The 26,463-nt window shown below is 42.5% G+C and overlaps 1 protein-coding gene across 1 annotated transcript in view; it reads left to right on the plus strand.

Moving 5' to 3' along the window:
* Nucleotides 1–25,897, plus strand: part of atosa (atos homolog A) — a 29,734-nt gene extending 3,837 nt beyond the window's left edge. The window contains exons 2-12 of the mRNA XM_077519794.1: nt 15,680–15,864; nt 16,146–16,342; nt 17,621–17,746; nt 17,830–19,591; nt 20,288–20,413; nt 20,846–20,934; nt 21,515–21,611; nt 22,555–22,713; nt 22,893–22,961; nt 24,010–24,209; nt 24,524–25,897. Coding sequence (XP_077375920.1) covers nt 15,680–15,864; nt 16,146–16,342; nt 17,621–17,746; nt 17,830–19,591; nt 20,288–20,413; nt 20,846–20,934; nt 21,515–21,611; nt 22,555–22,713; nt 22,893–22,961; nt 24,010–24,209; nt 24,524–24,677 — 3,164 coding nt within the window. The 3' untranslated portion in view covers nt 24,678–25,897. The remainder of the gene's footprint in view (nt 1–15,679; nt 15,865–16,145; nt 16,343–17,620; nt 17,747–17,829; nt 19,592–20,287; nt 20,414–20,845; nt 20,935–21,514; nt 21,612–22,554; nt 22,714–22,892; nt 22,962–24,009; nt 24,210–24,523) is intronic.
* The last annotated feature ends 566 nt before the right edge of the window (nt 25,898–26,463 follow it).

Here is a 26,463-nt window from a genome sequence, read left to right on the forward strand (position 1 = left end):
CTTGTTGAAAGTAATTGGTTCGGAAATTGTTACAACGTAACTGAAGTCTGTCTTTGAAGAAAACTGAGAAGAAAAATGTGTCAGTTGCTTTACATAACTAAAATGAATTTAACCATGGTCAAAGTTAATTTAAAAACGTCAAGCATTTATCTCCTAAAAGCTATGGTACTATGGGAACAGGATTGAACCATTTGGTCTCAATTCTCAAAGGTATTCATGGAACAAAAACAACACTGCACATTACCAAGAAAGTACATCATGAATGCTTTGAGACTGTTTTTCCTCTTCCAGGGAAATGGGGCTTTAGTCAAGGTGAAGGGAATTATTGAGTGTCCCAAATACCAATAACTTCTGACCCAAAAACATCTGAAGATGAAGACAAATACTTCAGCATAACAATGATCGCAAACAGAGTAGACCCAAATCTAATGTCCATAAAATAAGGAGCATCGTGGACAAAAACTGATGTGTCATAAAGATAGGCAAAATGTTTATTCACACATTTTTCTGTAAGAGTTAATAATACTTGTTGAATCTTTTGCTTCAAGTAGTCAGTGCCTATTTCTTCAACTGTAGGTTGAAAGGGTTGTCAGTTTAATTGAGAAAATGATGAATGACTGAATGAATCTGTGATTTGCATTCACTGACCCCTTTGTTGACTATACAGGACTGTCTCAGAAAATTGGAATATTGTGATAAAGTCCATTATTTTTTGGAATGCAATTAAATAAGCAAAAATGCCATACATTCGGGATTCATTCCAAATCAACTGAAATATTGCAAGCCATTTATTGTTTTAATATTGCTGATTATGGCTTACAGCTCAAGAACTCTCAAATATCCTATCTCAAAATATTAGAATATTTCCTCAGACCAAGTAAAAAAAAGAAAAAAAAAGAAGCCATAATCAGCAATATTAAAACAATAAAAGGCTTGCAATATTTCAGTGGATTTGTAATGAATCCAGAATGTATGGCATTTTTGCTTATTTAATTGCATTACAGAAAATTATGGACTTTATCACAATATTCTAATTTTCTGAGACAGTCCTGTAGTCTTACATCTTACATGTAATATCTAATGTTGGTATTGTGTGCATCTACTGAGAGTTGTTTAAATACATAATTTGCTTTTGCAGCTGTACTGATTCCGGTGTCTGCTTAGTGTACTGAGTATAGATCACATCTATTCAAAGGAAAACAATGTAAAGCAGACAGCTAACTTCTGATTACTGGATACAAGTTGGAATTATGGAAAACAAAAAATGACATCAAACAATTTGATTATGCAGCAGGCGTCTGTTGTATGTTGTGGGCCACGGTTATGTTACTCAGGGCACAACATGAGCTCTTGTGCCGTGCTAACCAGAGTCATCTGACCCCCTTGGTTTGCTGCGGGTTGAGCGATGAGTCAGGTCAGTGTGGGAGTGCACGTTCAACAGTTTGCTCCTAATATAATCATTGCAGCGTTGAACTGTGTGGTTCAACCAACCGCTTTTTACAGGTCCTATAAAGAAAACCCAAAACTGCTTCCACCGCTCAGTGGAAGAGGGTTTGGCCTAGCAGTTTTTTAGCCAACCAGAGGGTCAATGCATTCCTTTTTCCCCATATAAAATGACTTTTAGTCTATTTCGAATGGGACAAGATTCTGGCTTTTTCTATTGTTGAGGTTTTACAACGAAACAACTTCAACTTCTGTGTCAAAAATACATCAAGCCATATATGCCCTGCGCATGTTTCAATACTTCATGTGACCGCGGTTTCAGTATATTTGTGTGGATATTTCTAGAAACAACTCAGTTTATTGGGGAGACCTTTTAAAAAGGAAAAGGAAATAGAGTATATAAACTCTGTTTCTGTCTAAATGTGGCCAGTCAGCTGGCGCACACTTCTCTCTAAAGTAGTTTGTGTGTTTGTATGGCGATACCTTCTGCATTGGGCCGTTAGGTACCCCCCCCCCCCCCCCCCCCCCCACACACACACACACACACATCCCCCCCCCACACACACACACACACACACCCACACACCCTTCAACCCCTACTCCACTCCTCCGCCTACCTTCTGTCCTGCCCTCGGCCAGATTACAGCTGCCCTGAGATGTCCCAGACTCAGGCAAGCGGATCAGCGACTCTGCACTCTCGCTGACAAAGAGCCCCAGATAACACAGAGTGACGTACCCAGCACCTGTCTTGTCCAGTATTGTTTGCCAGCTCCTACGGTGGTGATTTATCCCGCAACAGGAGTTATCAGCAACAGGTGCTTGCATCTGTAACACAACGGTCGCCCGCTTTGAACCCATCTGTGTACGCCTTCATTCATTTCTTCTGCAAACATTTCAGTTTTGCTATTAACAGCAGGCGCTTCAGGCGACACAGACTGGTTGACCGCTATTTCAAAACACAACTTCGCCTAACAAAAATATTTGACTTTGGACGGTAAAATTCTGAGGCTGTTAACATGAGACCATTTTAACTGAAAAGTTGTAAAAACTGTCAACGTTGGCAGTTTATTGACATGTACAAAGGCCATTTTGCAGTTGGAAAATTCAAACGTTTGATGAATGATGGTTTTAAAAGGTAGTAAATCCATCTATCCATCCATTTTCTGTACCGCTTGTAGGATTGTGAGACATTTGGACAGGTGCCGTACACCTAAAAAAAATAACGCAATAAAAAGCAAGGAGCAAAATAAGTGGTTTCGAATCACAGTACAACAATTTTGATGTCAAGTTCAGATTTTTGTTTTTAATTTGATGTTATTATTAGCCACTGAAGTGCTGCTTTATATTCCTCCCGCAAAAGTTGCATCCGGGCACTGTTAGAGCATTGATACTATGTCAAAGGCAGAAAAATGCTTTTACAGGCAGTGTGCAAGGGGCTAATGAAGGTCAATCCTGGGCCAGCATTTCTCCCTGATGCTGTGACAAGTCAGATCTTAAGGGATTGAACTTCCCAGTTTTCCCAGTGCGGTAATGCACTTGCGTATTAATGGAACAAGCACATGCTTAATGATGACTGCACATGCTAAAGTGCTCGACACACCACTGAGGCTCAGCGTTAACAAGCTGCAAAGTCTTAGCGGCAGATTGGTTAAAGCTGAAAGTACCAGCATGGGTCATCTTTCTGCTGCCAGCTTGCCACCCTTTCTATAGTGATGTCATCGCTATACAACAGGAAAAGCCATCTGGACATGCAGTCTACTTTAAAGGTGTGGAGTGGCTCGTTGAATCACTCTTGGGGTTTTGGTTTTGGTGAATTTAGGTCTGTCTTTGTAATGTTTTTTTTGTTTTGTGTTTTTTTTTTTTTATCAGTGACTGTTATTGTGATGTTTTTATTTTTTTTAGTTTTTTTATTTTGGTGATCATAAAGGCAGCAGCATGGGAAGGGCACTTATACTTGTCCTAACTATAATTAATAAGGCAAAATCTAAAACTGGCAGTTAATTACCTGGTTTTGTTGTCTCCCAGCCCTTCTCTAGGAGATACATGGTTACACCGTTAACAGAGAGCACCTCAGGGACTCGTTGTGGAGGCGTTGAGCACATTGTTTATTAACATCAGTGTGAGGGTTCAGTAAATTTGAGACCGCTGTCCTCTTTACTCCTGTTCATTCACACGTATCTCGTCAAGTCAAGCAAACCAATTGGCCTGAGTATTTTCAAGAGTCATCAATCCCGTAGATCTTCATCTTTGCACAAGTTCAGCTGCCAGCAAGTCTTATTCTGTTCTATGAGCTTAATGTTCTTTTTTTCCCCCTGTACTCAGCTGATTTTTGCTGGGTATTTTTTTCCCCTGTTGTCTTTTGATTGAATAGTGCACTGGTAATGGTGCTCTAAATTGTTCAGTAAATTCTATAGTCTTGTTGACAGACGAAGGCTAGCTCACTCGTACCTTAACTTGCGAGTTTAGTTCAGTCCGTGGCTGAGCTTGTAACTCCATTTACTTATGCAAACCAGCAGTGTTATAGCTAGCGCTCGTTCTTAGCGCACTATTGTACTGACTGGTATTTTAGACCTGCCAACGTGTGCGCACGTTGCATTGCACTTGCAGGTACAGTACATTGTGTGTTATGGTGCTTGAAAAAAGTTGGCAAATCTGATTTGTGCACGACTTTGTGAAAGATTTGTGCAAACAGATTTGTCCCAATGCTCTGCAGCTTGTAGGCCACCCGCAATCATCAACCGCCACCTCAATATGTCACTGCCACAAGTTACTCACTTTCCTCATCGAGTAGTTCTGTCAAGTGTCGACCCATCAAGTTCTTGCCCCTATTATACTGGCTGTGAAAGCTGACATCTTCACAACTTTTTTTTTTTTTTCTGCCAAGTTGCCTTTCGAATATTCTGTGACCGTCTGATGTTCTGCTCGGATGAGAAGTTTAACATCTTAATACTCACTTCTCCCACCCAATTGTGGTAAAAGCAACCACCACCACCTGACAAGCGTTTTATACATCACCCCATGCTGGTGTTAATGTTGTCACACATTTAAATGATGATCTTATTGATGAAGTGGTGTGAGCCTGATTGCGGAATGTCACTCGCTGTGTGAAAACCCACACAGCTATGGCAATGTTTCGCTTCACTGAGTTGTATAACAGGCAAAAGTGGTTAAATGCGGTCACAACTCTGGTGTGTCTATTTTTCAGGATCTCCCTGTAAAGAGGCTAGTGTTGAAGACTGCCCACACAGTCATCAACCGCTACTTCTGTGTCAGTTCCACAAGTGACACACTTTCCTTAACAACCTCCTGAGCGACGCTGCTCGGATTGCTTCACTGTATCTCCCCTTTCGAGAAGTTGGCATGAGAAGCGCTGGCGAGGTCAAAGGCCCATGCGTTCACGTTCGAGGTTGGCTCTGGTTACAGACACAGACCAGGGTGTCCTACTGCCCCAGTGTCCTGAGCGTGCCGCTGCAACCATCAGACCTGCTGCTTCCATCAGAGGCTGAACTATATTTTGGACCGTAGAAAGAATGAATCTCTTGCGCATTATTCCGTCGTTATCAGAGACTGAATATTTTTTGGACGTGAGCTTCATGGCAATTTTGTTCAAGGTAATTGTGCGATGTGGACAACTAACGCCTTCTATTGCTACTCATTTCACATTTGCAAAAATTGCATTTTAGAGTCAGTTTGCAAAGGGACTCCAGCTGTAATGCGTCTACAAAAATTTCAAGGTCAAAATGTCAGGTTCACACCATACAAGTTGTCCTTGTACTCTGGTATACGTGGGTGAGTGGAATAAAGTCTTTCATCTATGATTACGTTTACATGCAGGCAATAACTCTTTTAAAATCCGAATATTGCCAATATTCGAGTTTTGAAAGGCCATGTAAACATGCGCAATAACGCGAATATGAACCTAAATAAGACCCTTGGATTACCCCTTTCATAACCCGAATGTTTGCGCTTTCACACTATTTTCTTCTTCGTCGTCTTCTTCGCTTATTTGATTCACAAGGAATCTTGGTCTATGTAGTCACGACTTGTATGCGCAGCTCCGTCCTATTCGCTAAAGGAGCCTCCCTTGAATATCTCGTTGATTTATCTGCTGCGTTTTCACGTTATTTTCTGTCTCTGGTGAAAACGCCACAGTTTATGTCTATATACACATAGAGTAAATACAAGTATATAAGCTTCTGGCATGTAACCCATTGGAAATACTCAAGCCAATGTCAACAACCATGACACTCACAGCAAAGAACCACACTTATGGAGCGAGGATGAAACCGACAACTTTATTTAGCGTGGTGAGTGACATAAATATAATGTCTTTTATTGAACGTATATTAAGTTAAAAGCGGAAATTGTTATTTACGTAATTACATTGTCCACGCGTCGCGGTCCGAATGGGATATTCCAATCAAGCACAAATGAGCAAGTAAAAGTTTAAAAAAAAAAAAAAAAAGTGAGGGCAAAATAGGTAAAATATATGCATTTTTTATTTTTAGTTTTTAATTAACCTGTAAAAAAAAAAAAAAAAAAAAAAAAAAAAAAACCTGTCCTGACCTTCACATGAAGGCCACTCAGGCCATTTGCGAAATATATATATATATATATATTTTTTTTTTTTTGTGGCATTTTCTGAATGATGATGGCTACGGTTAATAAAGAGATGTAGAAAAAGTAAATGTCAGAGGAACCTGGTTTTAACTTTATCCCTTTGTCAGCCCACTCAAGAGTGAGAGTTTAAGTCAATCTAGCGTGCGTCTTTTTTTCTTCTCTCTTTTGCACTTGTATAGCGAAACCTCCAGACAAATTAAATCCATTCTGGAGTGATCTAAACTGGCAAATTTATAAATGTAACACCTTTATTAACCATACGTGCGTACACGCTATTTGTAACATTTGAGCATTCTCAAATTGACACCACCAACACTCAGTAGAATCCTACCTAATAATACTGTACAGATAATTGTGTGATTTAAGCATCTAGTCTAAAGTATCAAATAATCGTCAGACCGCAACAGTTGCTTTCAACACAACAGGATAAGTGGGTGTTAAATCTTCGCAGACCTAATCCAGAATTGCGCAGTCTTTACAAACAGGCACATCTTTTGTGGCTCTGACACAACTACTCAAGGTGGAAAATTGCTTTGTCGACGTCATTACAACATTTGGTGTCAGTGCCATTAATACAGAACTGTGACGCGTGCAAAAAGGTGGAAAAATGCAGTCACGGTTTAAATGTGATTGCTTGCCTCATGCTAGTTACGAGCAACTCTTCTGAATAAATGGTGCCTTTAAGTAGTTTAGGCAGTTGCCGTTCCATGTCTTCAGTTGCCATGGCTGTTGACAACAAAAAGGGCAAACTGTGTTCCAACTTCCAACATGGCTTCGGCATCCTAGTTGGCTAAAGCCTTTTAGCCTGGCACCACACACATGCCTCGTGCGTTTGGTCATTGCCTAACTTGGCTAAATTCTTTTTATTCCCACTGGGATTACAAAAATATTAACTTGAAACATTAAGTCTTTTGTCTTGAGGTCACTCTGGGAGAGTATAAGTATCAAACTCATCGACTGGTTAATCCTGTTGGGTGAAATGTAGAAACCTAACACACTCGCCTAACCTTAATAGGCAGCCTTTGTTTGGGTTTTTCATCATTCAGAACTGAACTCTTAATTCTCACCACATTTCATAGGATTTATTCCAATGCACTTATAAAAGATTTGCTGAGCTAAATTGCAATTTTCTTTTTTTTTTTTTTCTTTTTTCTTTTTTTTTTAACTCTATGAGTGTAGCATTTGTTGTTGTTGTTGATCTATACCAGATTAGAATTTTTTGGCTTATAGAGAAGACAGCCTACTTTTTCCGCAGCAGCTGAGTTCTGTCTGTTTCATGCAAACTTTTTGTACTTTGTTTCCCTCACCCCCAAGTGACTCGTGGTTCATTTGTCATGTGACCTCGGTAACATGTACTTTTTGCTCAGCTGACAAACAACTGCTGATTGTGCCGAACAATTGCGGGCGGGTGTGAGAGAGGACCAAGTGAGGTGACAAAGTGTGCGTGTGTATTTATGTATGTGTGTGGAGAGAACAATGGCAGCTGAGTTGACAAAACAGAGGAAGGGTTCTCCTCAGCTGGAACTGTACTCAGGATCGTAAGCCAATCAGGGCTTGTTGCTATGTGTGCTCAAAATCTGCCCCTTTGTATTGCAGTGTGGGAGAGCGGTAGACACACTTGTATCCTGAGTTAATGTTCTTGAAGTAGCATATATGCAAATAAAACAGCAACCGCTGCTAAACTTTACATACTGAGACATTCTGCTATGAACTAGGAGTTAACAAAGTAGATTGGTGAGGTTTGCTGGATGAGAGCTTAATCATTGCTTTAAAAAAAAAAAAAAAAAGTAGCTAAAAACAAGCTTGGGACCCAAAAAGTGTGGTTAGGTTCGTGATTGACTAGGTGTGTTTAGACTTGGGTACAAGTTAGGGTTGCATAACTTGCGTAACACTCCATCATAAATTAAGGACCCTCTCTACTGTGGCATAATTAACGTGCATCCCAGTTCAGAGTTGCCTTTGAAAAATAAAAGAAGCATTATTACTTAAAGTGAATGTTGTAGTAAATTTCTCTTCACACGATATAATCTATAGTTTACATTTTGTAGTTGTTGTTTTCATTCTCAGTGATTGAAGACCCCCCCCATAGGCTACTTTTAGACACACAAAGGTGATGATGTCATGCTTTCTATCGATTTGTTTTTTTCCCCACAAAAACTTCTGAAATCCCACTTTTTACAAGCTTTGAACTGATTTGACAATTGCTGGTCCATTGCATGGCTAGTCTCGACCTGTCACTTTGTGTACAGACACACTGCCACTTCCATAGTTTTAATTGCTTTGGCGCAAAACAGACAATAACAGGAAAGGTGAGCTCTATGCTGACGTCTTATTACTGTAAAGTAGAACAGGGTGGAGGGAAGCTCCTGCAGTCAAACGACACAAAGGAGAAGATGCACGCGTATAGATGAGGACATTTTTGATGCCCTATTATGGCAGCCCAGACAAATCAAACATGCTGTAATCACTAAAGTACAAATGTTTTTGGAGTGTAGTCTTTAGCTAGAACACAACCAGAGAACGTTCAGTCCACTACTCGGTGTCAATTAAAAAGATACAAACGTGCGCTTTCATTTCCACTTTTTCAATCACAGTGATGGGAGTGTTTAACACAATGTCCCTGTTGCCGTGGTAACGTCCATTTTTGCCCTCTGGTTATTAATCTGGTGTGACCACTGATGACTGCTCTCCGCTTGTCGTTAAGTCAGTATTCCGGAGCTACTCTTTTATGTCAGGACGGGAAAAGGAAAAGTGCTGTCGTACATTGCCACGGGCGAAGCTCTGATAATTGTTTTCTTTTACCATGTCACCCTTTTGAGGGTTTTACTTTAAAATGTATTCAGCAGTATTAACACTTCTTATTTCATGAAAATGTGACATAGTTACAAGAATGTGAGGATCTAAAGCTGTTTTTTTTTCATGTCACATTCTATATTACAATACATACTGACATACTCTACACTAAACATATATATATATATATATATATATATATATATATATATATATATATATATATTTTGTCTCATTGATATTAGCCTGTTTTGAGAGAGGCGGTCCTTTCTCATGCAAGTTAACCAGTCCTCATCCCGCCCTACAGACTGCTGGGACTAAGGCTGTCATTTTTGTTGCTCTGATTGGCGCGGGGTAGAGCTAGAGTGGCTGCACTTTGATTCTTGAATCTTAAAAAAAATAAAAAATAAAAAATACACACTGGCACTACAATACAATACAGCCTGAGTCAAATTTTCCTTTGAGGAGACAACACTTAACTGCACTTGCCAAGTAGTGTGCACTTATGTCGCACAGCAGACATATGGCCAATAACTAATGGCGTTGTTATGCATAAATCAATTTAATTTGAAGCGTGAGGGCGGAGCCTGCATGCACCCCAGACAGTTATCAAGCAGTGTGCTTTGAAATCAGAGTTAGAGGGGGGAAAAATTGTGAACGCTACCAAGTTGTCTATATTTATCTCACCGGGGGCTGCAGTAAGAAGATTTGGCATGGAAGCGCTGTCAGGGTAATCTCCCACTCTGCTTCCCTATATTCATTTAAGAGACAACTGTGTGTGCGCGGCGTGTATGCATCTTGGTCCACATGAATCACAACATTCATCAGCTATGATTATGTCACACTAAATTAGTGATGGCCAAGCTTTGTTCATGTTTTAACATACTCTGCCAATAAATATAATTAAGATTGTCATTGTATTGGTGTTATTAGTGTTTATTTGGTGATGCTACACTGCTACCGATACAAATGTACCAAACAACATTCTCGCACCTTCTTTGTATGCATAGGTAAATGTCCTGATGCAGTATCAGGAGAAATTAGAATTGCAAAAAGACACAGTTGATTGCCCGTGTAAAGCAAAGAAGAAAAGAATCTCATTTTGACCCTTTTGCACTGCCTCTAAAAGTCAACATTTAATGCCTGCTTTCTATGTTGCTGTTCTAAATAGCATGGACACATAATGGTAGCTTGAAGTCTTCCTGCCGATTTTACCTCTTAAGTGGTAGCATCAGATTCTTTGTCATGAAATTTGTATTTGACTTGAAATTTTGTTGCCTTGTCTATCATGACAAGGCCACCTTCCCCGTAACGTCGAGTTGCTAATTTGTCTGTAATCTGTACGTGAAGAGGTTAAATATAAAAAGCCTTTTAGTTTGAAGCTGCTAATTTAGATCGGGCTGCAGCTACCGAATATTTTGGTAATCAAATATCCTTCTGAAAATTCTATCAAATCATTGACTATTTAGATAAAATAAGAAAATTATGTATTTTTGCTTGGGTAAAGAGTGTTATTAATAGTAATAATAGTAATTATGGATACAGAAGAGAAAGTAACTATACTAGATTAAGATCAACCAACTGGTTTTCTTTTTTTAGATAATTAATTTTCCTCAATTTACACTGCATAACAACAAACTACGCGCACATACAAAAAAAAATACAAAAAACAAAAAAGTACATAAAATTTTGAGGTATGATATGAAAGGACGTCAGAAGAACAGATTTTTTTTTAGTAAAACTGTCTTTTGGTTAGAAGTATGGCACTGCCTGTTGCTTTAACAAATTTTGACAGCCAGTGAATGTTTTTCTTAATGCAAATAGTGTTTATTTCTTTGGAAATGCTCTTGTACCTTCAATTTGCCCCAGCATCAGCACAGACCTTTGTTATTCTCCCTTTCCAATCTGTGCCTCGTCACTCCCTGACTGCATGTTATTATCAGTACTGTGCATAAGGCACACAGCCCTTTGATTCGAGCAGATGCAGTGCAGTTAAGCCAGTCAGTGCTTCTGACTTTGATCGTCTGCTGGCGAGACTTCGAGCTGCTGCTCTCGGTTTCATTTGAATGAGATGTGCTCATAAACAAATAAGAGAACTCAACCAAGCGGGATGCCATTCTTCTATTAGCACTATTCAAATTAGATGGGAGTGTAAAGTGAGCGTTATTGTTTGCATGCAAGGCTGAGCAGCTTGCCCAATGGAGAACGGGACAGAGCTTGCACAATTGTTTGTCCAGTGTCCACCCTGCATGGATTAATGGGCCAGTTTATATGAAAGTGTGCGTGTGCATGCGTGTCTTCTATCGTCCCATCTGTCTCTGTTAAAATAGAAACACTGTTGTGTTCAAAACGCTGAAATTGGTTTATTTGCCTGGTTTTGTTTTTCCTCACATCCAAGCACCACACTAGACTAGCAATGGCCAAAACAAATGAGCATTACGTTTGCCTCTTCAGTGATGACAAATTGTCCTACAGTGTGCATTGCCGCTGTGTTGGCTCTGAATAACGTGTTAGCTACCAAAGCTGACCCTCGCTCCCCCATCCTGGAGGACATTTTCCATCCCACATTACTGCACTGATCTGCTGCTGGCCCGGGGACATGAAGACAGCTGAGAGGTGCGTGTTTGTGTGTCCTGGCCAAAGCAGCCGATTTACAGGCAGGACTCCAGCTCACACTTGGTGGCAGGCGGTCACAGCCTCTAATAATAAGAAGCCCTAATCTAAATCTGACCTGTTACGCAATTCACATTTGCCTCGTGGAAACAAACAGTGGAGAGGTTGCGGGCACGTGGGAAAGGGAAGGCTCAAGTGTTGCTTTGTGCAGACGCATAATCCGCATCTGTAGCAGGATGCGTTATCCAAGCCTCTTATTTTTTTCACCAAGCAGGTCGGTTCGCGATGGTACGATTGGGAACAATAATAAACCCTCATCTGGATTGTGGCGATAGCAAGAATAAGCAACGCACGTAGCTTGATGTGATAATAGCATGACGCATTAGCTGCATTCACATCGGAGCCGTAGAGTTTTACACAAAATCAGAAAATTGCTGCATGCAATACTGCAATCGGGTAATTATGTGGGTGAAGTTTTCAAAGCTAGCGTCTGGTGTGACTTTTAAGCACAACAGGGCAGCAGAAATGAGTGAGATGCAGGCTGGCCATCGGGAATTTCAGTTATAAACCGACGAGAATTGTGGAAAATTCCAGTAATCCTCTTTGAGGACTTCAGTCTTGATTCGACCACATTTACACTGACAAAATCTAAGAGAAGCCAACAAGACAAGAAACATGACTTAAGATACGCTTAGTACTTCCAAAGGTACACCTCGATTGGAGCTTGGTTATACATTATAAATAGACAGCGACACTGTTTTTGGTCACAGGCCAGTGGGTACAGGTGTACTTTTGAACTTTGAATCCTGTTCAGGTTTAATGATTAATACATAATGTGGCTTATTCCGTAAATCTCCCAAATTAGACAAAAAGCATAACGAAAAGATGTGCTGTTCACTGTAAATATTTGACCATAACGAGACACCTCGGGTTTGTCTAGCTGTATTGATGTTATACCAGCAGCACTAAATGTGCTTCTAAGTGTTGAACACAGCTCTCGCTTTATGTCTAACTGGAGCTTTCCCGCCAATCTGTCTCTTTGTGCTGTCCTGCATCCTGATCACCTCCCAGCCTCCCTTCAAGATGCGTGTCTTTGTGTGTGTAGGCTTCAGAGGAATGCTCTATTCAAGCATGACAGCTCTCATCTATGCGTACACTGGGCCCCTTACCCAAACCCTCCATCACTAGCCCTTTGTCCAGCTCAGTGTGTATGTATGCAAGTCTGTATGTTTTCAAAGGGGGTGTGTGTGTGTTTGTGTGCCACTGTGCCTGTATTTGTTAGCATTCATGGGTGTTTTTGTTACACGCACGCCTTCAGGGTGGTAATTTGCATGCTCCAAGAATCTGTCCTCCTGAAAAGCCGCAATCTGACACCAACCGGCGCCCTTGCGTGATGTGTGTGCGTGCGCGCTGTAGGCGGCGGTTATGTGGTTGTTGTTCTTTTCCCCTTTTATCGCCATTGATCAGTTCAGCTCCCATATAATATTCCAGCACCTTTAGCCCAAACACCCCATAGTAGGATGGCAGCGACCCACTCGTGCGCCTACAGTCAGCACATAATTGTGGAGGTGGTGATGGACCGTCACCTTCAGCTTTGACCCTTGCTGTACATCACCATAGCCTTCCTCTTTGTTTTATTTCCTCATCATCATCATCATCATCGGTGTCTCGTTAATGCCTTTCCGATTCGAGCCAATAAAGAAAATGATCTAAGCGCTACCAGCTGGTGAACAGAACCCCCACTGCCCCCCTTTTCCCCACAGAGCATCCCGCCATCACCCTTCAACCCCCCTGCCCTCCCTTCGTATGTTTTGTGTTGGACTGAACCACACTCCACGTGCAGCAGCAGCAGCCGCTCAGAAGCGTGGAGGAGGAGTTCCCCCCGCAGGAATGTGTGTGACTGCTTACATACACACAGAATGCTTAGCACATTTTGAGAGTGTCTCAGCTGGCGAACCTGATCTTGTGGGTGTATATATGTGCGTTAATTTCTGACTCAGAATGAAAAATATCCACTTAATTTCTTTTCATTGTTATTGAGTTAGCTTGGCCAGAGACTCTACTGTACTCTCTCCGGTGTTAATTTGTGCATGTAACTTCCTGCCTGCACTTTAGGCTATGGCAAGATGGTTGTTTTATGAGGAGTATGGGCATAGTAATTTCAGCCATCCATTTTCTATAGTGCTTGTTCTCCATAGGGATGTTGGCAAGCTGGAGCCAATCCCAGGTGATTTGGGCCAAAAGTGTTTACACCCTGTCTGGTCACCATCCAATGGCAGGGCACAGCCAGACAACCATCCATTTGAACCCTGGTTCACACTCTTGGACAATTTAGAGTCTTAAATGAACCTGACATACATGTTTTTAAAATGTGCACATTTACAAGCCCACCTAGGGACATTTCAGAGCGTCCAATTAACCTGCCATGCATGTCTTTGGAATGTGGGAGGAGACCGGAGTACCCGGAGAAGATAAAAATCATCTTATAATCAATCATAAAATAAATAAATAAATAAATAACATTGTCAAATCTAAGCTGACTTATAGTAAATGTGTAGCAATCCCATTTAGTATTTCTGTTGAATTTCATCAAAACATGTTGTAAGGGATCAAAATGTAAAAACAAAATCAGGTGCCAGCATTGTTTGACAGGTGACAAATGTTCAAATCTTGGCAGAGATCTACACTTACTGAGTGCTCTTGTTTAAATTGAGGCTGAAGTCCAGCCAGATTTTTCAGTATGTCTACTTCGCCTTCCCATATCGTAATGAGAGCTACTGGAAGTCGGTTGTTAGCCTCCTTTTATAAAGCCGCAAATGTTACATTGATAAGCGGCGATGAAGACAGTGGTGCATTGACTGCCTTGTAAATGGGACAGCTGGAACGACGGAGCGGCTCATTCAAAATGCAGATGCTGCTGACACGCCTCCATCGCTGGGCGCCAGATTGCTTCCTAAACCTTTGAGGCGGACCTTGTGTGTAGATAGATAGCCGGCTGAATTTTATAGAGACAATCTCCACGTGAAGGAGGCTTTTGCAAAGAGTGGAAGCTGCCATTCTTTAGAGCTGCTGCTTGTCAGCTGGCCTCATGCGGGACTCATGAGCTTCCTCCCGAGATGCTCAACCTTCTTCTAAAAATACATCTGATTCATCTTGGATTGACTGGTTGACATGCATACAAGTTCTCCAAAAAAGCTTTGTTGGCAATTCAATTAGGATATGAAATTAGGTTTTGATAATTCAGTCACTGTCAGACTTATGTACTGTGCACACATAGTTATATTGCTCAGGTTCAGGACTGACAACACAACCCAGCCAGACCTTCCTTGGTACAACTGTGGAAAGATCATCCTTTCCTTTAAGGATGCTTATTTTGTGGTTGTGCGTGAGGGAGGGAGCAGACAGTGACATCATCACCCCCTGACACTTAGCTGACATGGAAGATCTAAATATATTCCCTTTTGAAGCAACCAAAGTGGAAATGTTGTGCCACACACCCAGTCAGAACAAGGAATGCTTCAGTTAAATGTAACAGTCAGACAAATGAGATTTGCCAGCCACATAATGCATCTGAACACCTTAGAAATTGGATGTTTTTTTGTTAAATTCTGTTAAATTGCTTCCGAATGCAAAAGCCATATTAGGCTTGTTTTGATGAATGCAGCATACAAGAGACATATGACATTTTGATGCTACGAATTGCGTGCAGCGTTTTCACAGCTGCGTTAGTATAAGTCATCACAGGGCAAAAAAGATATTTATTGATATTTACTGTAATGACTGTAAAAAAGTGCATTGGCACATAAGGTAGTCATAGATTAAACGTGGTCCGATTTAGACAAGACAAGGGTGTTGCTTATTAATGATGATGATAATGAGCTATTGCCTTGTTTGTTGTTATTGGTTGAATTGCAGGATATCTACATCACTGATTTGTATGTGTACACACAGTGAGTGTGTACACATACTTTTACACACCATATTTTGGAGAGTGGAAGGAACTCAGACAAAAGCTGCCTGTGCTACTGTATGAATCCAATCCAATCATAATGGAGTACATTTTCCTTAATCAAAAACACTTATGCACGAGCATCAATATAAAACAGATCGACCTCGGCTGAAGAATCAAGCACAATTCCGCCGAATGGTTTGTTGCGGTCAGTCCAGATTATGACAACTCTGACTCCGGCACTTCCTGTGCTTCATCTAGATGCGACAGAGGAATTTTTCGAGTATGATGCGGAAGAGTTCCTGGTGTTCCTGACCCTGCTCATCACAGAGGGACGGACGCCAGAATATTCGGTGAAGGGCAGGACCGAGGGGCTGCACTGTCCGCCCGCCCAGTCGGCCATGCCGCCTCTTCACAAGCATGAATGCAGCGATAAACTGCCACAGGTATAACAACTGCAGGCCCGCCATGAATTTCATGTCATGTTTCCGAGCCGCTTATCCTCTCGAGGGTTGTCTTTTTAGTTTGAAAACATGATGTGTCCCTTGCTGCTTCTTTATTGATTTTTGAGAACAATGACAATTAAAACCCGCAAAATGAGCTTCTTGTGTGAGTCTTGCTTGGGCCCCATCTGCTTTGCGCCTCCCCATTCACACACACACTTTAAGGTATCCTCATGTTGACACTCACTAATGATTACCCACCCTCCACCTGTCCGTGTCAAAAGTGTCAACAGGCGCGGCGGACCCGTTCGGAGGTGATCCTGCTCTGGAGGAACAACATCCCAATCATGATCGAGGTCATGCTCCTACCCGACTGTTGCTATGGTGACGAGTGCCCACCGAGCGACCCCATCAGCGACCCGGTCATCAAACAAGATGCGCTGCTTTTGGAGAGATGGACATTGCAGCCGGTTCCAAGGCAGTAAGAGCAAACACCAGCGCATACTTGTATACCATATACAGTGGCACGAGGTTCGTTAGATTAGTTTCGACATAAGGTTTTGAGGTTACAAACACCATATAATGAACTTGTTGGCGTGACACAAGTAGACAACCTCACCTATCACCGTACTTTTCATTTGCTTTATATTTATGGCCTACGAATTGGTTTCATACTATTGTTTACTACAACTATGACTTTCTTACTGCATTTGTGTAGCTTAATTGTATACTTTGGCACATACTGGTTTGTTTACAAATGTGGAACAACACCCAAAATCATTGATACCCTGCATTTAAATTTACGAAAATGTAGAAATGTTGAACAATTGAGGCAGACAGCGAACTAATAAGTAACGTACCACGTGGATGCACACAACCACCTGTCAGTCTTGTGGAAGGACACTATCTAAACATATCTAACAAACTGCACAGTTCAGTATGACGAAGTTGGGTTCACATCAGGTATATCCTGATCAGGCAGGCGTTTCCTCCGTCAGCTGCATAAATAGGGTGACGGCATAATGGCAAGACGCATGCAGTTTTCCAGAAAATTACAAAGAACGTGCTGAAAGTACTGGAAATCAAAGACAACTTTGAATTAGTCATAATTCACTTTGTTGTTTACTTTGCGTCACATGCCAATCATTGTAACATGAAAGCAGACAGACAATTGACTGTTTACTATATAATTGTGTGTATTAAACATGTACCACAGCGACCAGTTCCTAAACAAAGAGGTACTTAAAAGTAGGTCGGTTCAGGTTGGATATTTTGGGATTTTTAAAATGGAAGTTATACAAGAACCTTTGGTTCCAGGAACTTTTAGTTCTTGGTACATGTCAGTTCAGGTTCTTGAAGTTTCCACTCAGATAAATGTACTACCCAGCTAGTAGGACCTTATTTTGGCCCTGATAAACTACACTGGACCTAAATTTAGACAAAAGTTACTGGCTCAGGGGTAAAGTTCCAGCTTTGGAAGCTTAATTCAAACTACTCAAAGTCCAGACCAATTTACTGTTCATTTAAAGATGATGACAGAAATTTAAGTAAATTTAAAAAACACACATTCAGTCGAAGATAAATAGCTTGACACCCACTGGGTTAATTAGCCTGGAAAGTTGGCCCACTTTCCTGCTCACATTTGTTGAAAGAAGTCGTGAACACATATCCCTGAATGGTTTTTCATTAACCCGACACACTGACACATTTCTACCATTTAAATTATTATTATTTTTTCTTTCTTTCTTTCTTTAAATAGAAGTGGCGACCGTTTCATTGAGGAGAAGACTCTGCTGTTGGCCGTGCGCTCGTACGTTTTCTTCTCGCAGCTCAGCGCCTGGCTCAGTGCCTCTCATGGCATCGTCCCCAGAAACATCCTGTACAGGTTGGATTCCACACCTGCTTCAAGATGATGATACTGGCGGGAGTGTATTTTCTGATTCAAGATTTTGATTTTCTTTTAAACAGAATCAGTGCTGCTGATGAGGACTTAGTGTGGAAGTTCTCACAACCGCCATCTGAACACATTTTCCCCATTCCCAACGTGTCCCAGAATGTTGCGCTGCAAGTCCGCGTCCAGTCGCTGCCCCGCCAGCCCACCTATCCCAACTTGGCCTGCAGCATCCATACTGGCCTGCCCCAACGCTACAGCAAGACGCCCAGCCTCAACCCGAACCTCAACAGCCATGGTGGCCTGCCCACCCTCCGAAAAAGCCAGGAGTCCAGCAAAGAGAACCTCCACCACACCTCCAACATATACAGCAAGAGCTCCAGCTCCATGTCGGGGCTCCTCCTCAACGGAATGCCCATCCCCAATCTTCCCATTAACAATATTCCCATTAACAGCCTTCCAAACACGGCCACGCCACCCTCCTTCGGCAAAAAGAATCCGGATCCTGGTGAAAACCACACATATCAGAACGGAGAGCTTCCACAGGTCAACATCCCCCAAAATCAGGACTCGCCACTGTTCTGCCGATCTTCCCGCTCACCCACACCCTCACGTTCCCATTCCCCTTCTCCGCTCCAGGGGAAGTGGCTTTACACATCCCTCAACGGTTCATCCGACCCGCCGCCTTTGGAGGATTATGGGTGCAGCACCAACAGCAGCGACAGGTCAAAAGTTCCTCTCCCCGAGCCGCTCCGAGCCTTGAAGAGTTTTTCATTGGCCGAGCCCGCCCGCTGCCCCTCACCGCGGCCCGCAGCAAACGAAACCAATCCCCTCATTGGCTCGCTGTTACAGGAGCGACAGGAAGTTATAGCCCGCATCGCACAGCGGCTCAACTTCTGTGACCCAACAGCACCACCGCTTCCCCCAGCTCTTTTTGCCACGGACAACCCTCCCAAAGCCACGTGGGGCAGTAGCCATGACGACATAGCCGCCAGTAAGACCAAAGAGCCAGAGGTACCGCCCTATGAGTGTGTGGGACATGCTTGGCCAACTCCATTCCACACGCCCTCCACCAGCACATCTTTCCACAAGCGGGAGACCGCTTCCCCAAAACCTGCGGCCTGCAGGAAGCTGAGGCTGACTGAGATGAGAGATGAGAGTGTGGAGAGGGAGCGAGACAGGGAGAGAGAGAAAAGTGGTGAGAAAGAGCACGAAGGGACCCTCATTGCTCAGGCAGTACATGACATTACCCGACTCATCCAGGAAAGACTGTCCGTCCCCTCGCTGTCGCCCAGCCACAGCAGGTGTGGCAGCCCCCTGCACCACACACACACAACAACAGTCACACACACAGTACGCACATACTCACACCCTACACACATCTCACACACGTCGCATGATGGCTACACTAATGGCCACAACCACGAACCGAGCAGGGGCCCGCACGCCGCTGCTCCACACACGCCTCTTTGCACAAACAAACCCCGGCTCGACCCGGGCAACGATTGCCATTCTCCTCGGGCCCAAAATGGCGCCCACTTTACACTTGAAGAACCTTCACTCAGAGGCCAGTTGCACTCTGGTCCGCGTTTACAAGCTCCGACCCAGGAAAAGCTCACTGTCCACACAACCAGCAGTCATATTTTCCCTCCCTCCCTTGAAAACGGGCCTAGAAGTCCCACGCCCTCCAGTCAGACCTGTAAAGGATCCATGCTCAGCTGTAACGCAATCCAAAACCACAGCAAGCCTCACTCACCCACGCGGGCTGACGCTTCAGCTCAGGATGAGAACCACACACCTAGACAGTCTCCAGACCTGACTCCCCCTCCCACTGTCCTGGTAAGAGACTCTTGAATTGATGTCATCATGACAACTCATTTTCAGACTGTCAAGTCCATTCCTGCACTACAGGTGGCGCTATAACCACTAACAAAGGACATTCTACCCAATCAGGGCCATGATAATGTCAGAAGTCAACCACCCCCCCAAATTTTTTGGACAATATTATGTTCTATTCAGCCGACTAGTCAAAAGATGGTATTCTGGTTTAATATTGCGTTAGTGGAATACGAGTTAAGCAGCAAATTCCAGCAGTTTTTATCAATATCAGAAGGCGGCCATTTTGCCACTTGCTGTTGAGTGAAAATGACAGTTGCTCAGATCTCAGGTGACAAAAGCTCAGCTTTAGAAAACAGGTGATCTGTGAGCAATAGTTCAATGGAGTTGCTCATGAATATCACATGGAATTCAAAGCAAAACAAACATTCCTCTTGTGTATGTGCATACTGTGATGTCATGCGGAGGTGTAAGCCACAAAAAACAACTTGACATCTAGGATACGTAACACTGTGACTTAAAACACGTGGTAGAAAGGTGGTAACGTTAAAATACCATTATTTGTGAGTGTTTATGTCGTCAAAACAGGCGGGACAAAAGTGGTCATAAAAAATAATGCATGGTGCTTGAGAACATGTTTTCAAAGGCAATGCGAGTTTACTGCCAGATGCGTTAACCTCTCCTTCCTTCACTCTCCAGCGAACTCACGGTCCCTCTCCCCTGGGGCCCTGCAACGGCTGGAGGAAGCAGAATCGGCACTCGTTAGACGCCACAGCGACCAAGGCCTTCCACCCCTGCACGGGCCTGCCCCTTCTCTCCAGCCCTGTACGAAATCACACACACACACACACACACACACACACTTGCACCCTTCTGGCAAATCTTTTCATGACTCAGCACGCAGAGACTTTTTTTTAACCATGACGAAGCATCAGCCGTTCCAGTGTATGCGCTTGTGTCATGACACCGTGCTCAGTAGCCATCTGTGACGTTATTCACAATGCAGTCATCATGAAGGAGACTTGGAAGTATCTGGCAGGACTACTGAGTAGTTAGCGCATGATCACTCACACTCCGGCAGGATGATTCACTCATACCTCTCAAACTGAGGTAGCCATGAGTCATATTACAATGTTACAACACCATCCCACTTACACCTAATCATGAAAATGAACACGCTTACAGAGAATATTTGTATTAAATTGTATTTATGGCAGCATATTTATGTCTGATTTATGTCCTGTATGTCTCGGACAGGTTCCTCAGAGGAAAAACCAATCTGGATACTTTGACCTGGACACCTCTCTGATTGGCTGCAAGGGTTTGCCCTGGGCTTCTGGGAAAAGGTAACCCTTGAATCTTTATTATTAAGTCCACATGACTTGTCTGCAGATTTTCTGTTTGTATGCAACAACACAATGTATTAGGCTTGTAGACAAGGTGTCAAGACTAAATTTATTTAGACTGGTATCTTGGATGTATGTCACTATGGTCCAAAATGTGCTGGTTGTTGTTTCTTCTAGTCCTCCAGCACTGAACAGCTAAGCTCTTGCACGTTCCGCTCAAAATGGCAGCCAGAACAGAACTCTGCGAGCTCAGCGGCAACTGCCTACTCAGTGCACATGTGGGTGGTGCGCTCTGTGCCACTTTCAATGCAGCAGCTACTTGCAAAGTTTAGTCTTTAAGCTTGAAAGCAGTCAACACTGTGTATTATTCTCTTCATAAAAGCCCATTTGTGCAGCTTTCTGAGGTTTTCCATCACCTGGAGAGCATTTCTGTAAACTACTTTGTACATCAATGTATGGGCGTCTTTCACTATGTCAGCTTTGGCTCTGAATGTGTGTCACTTGATCACCTTAAAATTACTTGGCAGAGTGAACAGGTCAATCAAGTGTATGTGCGTATGTGTGTGTGTTAAACCCTCAGGGTGTGCCCGAAGGGAGACGAGTACACGGATGACGCTCAGCAGCTGTTCAGTGCAAGTGCTCCACCTGCCAGTCTCAGTCTACTGGGAAACTTTGAGGTACAGCACCAATAACACTCACTGTATGCTATTGCTATAACTCAACTGATTCAAGGAGACATTAGGAGTTTTTATTCACAAATGAAATTGGTTTCCATGTGTCTTCATGACATTTTTTCTACCAAAAAAATGTGTCAAAATACACATAACATAAACTTAGTGTCAACTCGTCATACTGTTTAATGCAAATTTTTGTTACACTGATGACCCGGGTGGGGGCTAAAGCACATATTTATCCACTTTTCCCGACCCACCTAACGACTATAGAAAAGCAAGTTGCAGCAAATCCGTGTGGCTTTTTGTGGTGAAATTGGAGCCTCTGAGACTCGCTGCAAAGCAGATGTGTACAGCCTGCAATTGAATTGAATGCTTCTTGCCTGAAACCACCTTTGGCAAATGTAACTGTGACATCACTATTTGGTAGAATTCAGATCGATTCCCTCACAGACAGACTTTTGGAATTAGGCACCTGTGAAGAGACCAGAAACCCAACTATGTCATTTTTAGTTGAACTATAATAATGATTACAATAATAACAATTCATTTGTAAGGCACTTCACTTTTGTAGACAAATCTCAAAGTGCACATTACAGGCAACAGTAAACAGAACAGCAATAACATCAAACACCAGATAAGAGGAACAAATCAATAAAGACAGCTATCAAATGAAACCATCCAGGAAAGCTACAGAAATTTGCAGACTGATTGCGTGCACTCGGACACCTCCCACGTGACACGAATCATAGTTTATTCAGCAGCTTGGCGCGTGAAGCAAGTGGGTTTGTGTGAGGTAGGCAAGCGGTGAGGTTACTGGACACTAAATCATGGTTGGGCATTAGGATACGTAGTGTAAATCCAGCCATGTTGTACATCTTTAAACTAGGTAAACGGTGAGTTTGATGTCACATATTAATGGTGTTTTCAAAATGGAATCTTCTGTCAGGAGTGTGTGTTAAACTACCGCCTGGAGCCTTTAGGGACTGTGGAGGGTTTTACAGCCGAAGTAGGTGCTAGCGGGTCCTTCTGCCCCAGTCACCTGACCTTACCAGTGGACGTGTCATTCTACAGCGTCTCCGATGACAACGCCCCTTCACCTTATATGGTAAAATCAGTGCTTATTTGCATATTTACAATACACTGCCACTTTTTGTTTTATGTTCTCACAATCTGGTTGTGCACTGAATTTTTGCTGCATATTATGCCATGACAATAAAAGCATTTTCTGAAGAAGTCATAAAATATCAATCCTACCTCAAAAGAATGGTGTTGTATTGTTCACAGGGTGTGATCAACCTGGAGTCGCTGGGGAAAAGGGGCTACCGAGTACCTCCATCAGGAACCATTCAAGTGGTAATGGCGCTGTTTGAATACTTGGGAAAAAATAGATTTCCATAGAACATCAGCATAATCTTTCCCAACTGAGTACAAAGCAATGTTCATAGCAAGTCAGGTGGTGGGAGACCTCTAGTGGTAGTGCCACCATTAAAGCTTATGCTTTGTTCACAGAAGTTGGAATAAAAAGTAATTTACTACGGAAGCACCTTACTGCGATGTTCACGTTAAACTTAGCACGTTAAAATGTGAAACTTACGATGTTACAACATATTAAGTAAAACGGAAGCAATTACTTCCAGTTTCAGGAGTCCTTTCTGTGTCCAGCTAGCTACGTAACTATTAATACTTGAGGAAAGGGGGGGGAAAAAAACTCCAAGCAACGGTGTGGAGTCACCCCAGCGATCAAACACGTGAGACGTGCGGCACGTAACATTGTCCTTTGCTTTATCCATCATGATAAATAGATAGTTTGCTTGCATGGAAACGTGCAACTTAACGTGCAAGTGTGTCATGCGGTGAATGAGCGAGCGACAGAGTGAAAGAGAGAGTAAATGAGACAGAGAAAGGTATGAGTAATATTTAGATGCCTTTTTGCTCCCCGTACTCTTAATTCTTCATCCCACCAATACATGTGGACTATTTGTACAGTATGCTTTCCAGCCTTTGTGGGAACATTTTGTGAAAGTTGATTTTCTGCTCCTAGAGTACAAAGCAAGTTCCAAAAAGGCCTACTTTGAATTTGGTGTGGAAGAAGCCCATCAAACATCTTTGGGATGAACAAGAACAGAGATAATAGGCCAACAGGCCTTCTCTCCGGTTGAAAAATCCCCACAGACACACTCCAACATTTGAAAGTCTTCCCAGACGAGTGGGGCTGTTGTAACTTGAAAAGGCAGAGAAAGAACCTAATTTTTCTTCCAAATTCACTTTCTGTCGGCGCAGTGACTAGGCTTCCTGATTCTTTTGTCCACAGTGCCGATTTCTTTTGTACTGAAAAATATTTCAGCATGCAGTGAGATGCTGTGTAATTTATGTCTCACACAATGTTCTCCGCTCACCGCAGACCTTATTCAACCCGAACAAGACGGTGGTAAAGATGTTTGTGGTGATGTACGACCTACGAGCCATGCCAGCGGGACACCAGACCTTCCTGCGCCAGAGGACGTTCTCCGTCCCCGTCAGGCGGGACTCGAACCATCAGATCAACAGGAAGCCCCTCAGTTTGGGCCAGGCACGCACTCTGCGTTACCTCGTTCATCTGAGGTGAGGAGCTTTTTCTCATTAAGCTCTTATAGCGTCTTGTGCCTGACTACTTGCCACTCATTAAACATTACCAAACACTTGCAGGAGACATTTTGCATTGTTTGCACAATTTAAAGCACTTCCCTGGTGTTTTAGAAAAATGGCATGTACTTTACAAAGGATAAAGAATTACAGCATACTTAATATGCACTTCCACTTGTCTACGCTGGTTCCAATCGCATACAAATGGGGAATACAGCTTTTGTTACAATGACAACTGGATATTGATACATGGTTAACATGAATAATGTAATCTTTTATTTCTTGCCCACTAGGTTCCAGAGCTCAAAGTCTGGGAAGATCTACCTCCACAGGGACATCCGTCTGCTGTTCTCTAGGAAGTCCATGGAGGTGGACAGCGGTGCTGCCTACGAGCTACAGTCGTTCACCGAATCCCCCATCGACCCGCCGTTCTCACCCCGCTGCTGACGTTCGACTAAACCCCTGACACACCCCACCCTTTCCCCTTCTCCATCTGGCAGGCGATAGCCGCACCTCCATGCCAGCCATGAGTCATTGTGTCAGCCTGACTTGTATTGGAAGAGAGATTGAAGGACAGCAGATGATGGAGTGCACCCCCGTGTGGGACGCTTGTTAGAATGGAATTCTCTGTTGACGTGCATGAACTTTGTTGTGACTCACAGCTGGGGTGTGTCGGGTTTTGTGGCCCTGCTAGAAAATGCCTTATAATATTTAAAAGGTAATTCTTGATGTTTGTGTATTCACCCCCACTCCTGCGTCTGGCAAGAGAGTTGAGACCAATGATTGTCCACAGGACCAGTTGGACTCATTAATTCTGCACAGCTTGTGCACCAATCCCCAAACAAGATTTGGACCTCATTGTGACATAATGACTATATGTTCAATCTCAGTTACTTGACCAATGCAATATATGGCCTTTTGAATGAGGAAAAAACTTAGCTTGTTGACTTGGAGCTGTTGGAAGGTAAATTAAGCCTACATTGGGCTCAATAGCCCCTTTTACACTACCTGTATAAGACAACATTTTCCCACCTTTTAATGTCCCCTTTGTGTAAACAGGAAGTTAGGTGCCGTATCTTCTGTTACGACTCTGACACGGAAATTTTGCGGGGTCTCTGTGTAAAAGGGACTAATGATTCCAGACCTTGGAGCAGCATCGGCTGTGTCATGTAATGAAGAGGAAGTGGGCTGCAGCGGAGCACCTTCCCGTCATCCCTCAACTCCCCTCCTCCACCACCCCCACCCCCCACACCTCAACAAACAAACAAAAGGACCACCGAAGATGTCGACCACGCAATCGCACTGAATTAAAGTGAACTCATCATGTCAGAAATCATCACGAAATGCACTGTGGGTTTGTTCTTTTTTTGTTTTTTTTTACCGATGTCCAAACTGGAAAAAAGGCGAAAAATAATTGTCATATTTCTTTTTGTACTGTTACAAAAACCACTTTGTTGGAAGTGTTGCAATAGAGAAAGAGTAACCTTAGTTAAGTGTTTACTTTCAGTTTATCTAACCATCTTGTTTATTTAATATTTAAATTAATATTTCAGTTTCTATTTGTGATGTCTGTCATGCCAAGATGATTTAGTGTAAACTGTATATCATAGTATTTTTGACATTAATATTCAAATCTGAAAAATATATCTATCTTCTAAAGCAATCTATATCTGCTCTGTCTCTCTTTTTGTTTTCTTTTTTTTTTAACAGGATTTATGAAAGTGATTAACGTCACGTTTTCAGCATTTTTAAACTACAACACCTGCACACAATTTCTGGACACATGCTTTATCTTATGGCATAATCATAAAGTGCGTTAGTTTACAGGGGAATTACTTTAAAGGGGAAAATGAATAGTTTTGAATTTTACGTCTTGTGTGACACCAGTTCTGTTATTTTGCCACATTTCGTATATCACTGCAAAAAAAAAAAAAAAAAAAAAAAAGAAAACTACCCAGACCTGGAATTTATTAATTTTTGCCCGTTTAAAATACAAAAATTAATGTGTGTAAATAATATAATAATAGGGTTACAGTATTGTAGTTTTAACTTTAAAGCATTTTTTAATGTGCAGACTAGAAAGATTGTTTTTTTCACAAGCAAGCACACATACACTGATCTGCACGTGACGCAACTTTTTTTTTTTAATCCCATCCTACACTGGCGAGCGATAAAGACGTGAGCGCGCACGCCGGGGACGCCGCACGGTATCTCCATCAGTGACGTAGAATCA

Source organism: Festucalex cinctus, chromosome 4, assembly GCF_051991245.1.
Source record: "Festucalex cinctus isolate MCC-2025b chromosome 4, RoL_Fcin_1.0, whole genome shotgun sequence".
Classification (NCBI taxonomy): Eukaryota; Metazoa; Chordata; class Actinopteri; order Syngnathiformes; family Syngnathidae; genus Festucalex; species Festucalex cinctus.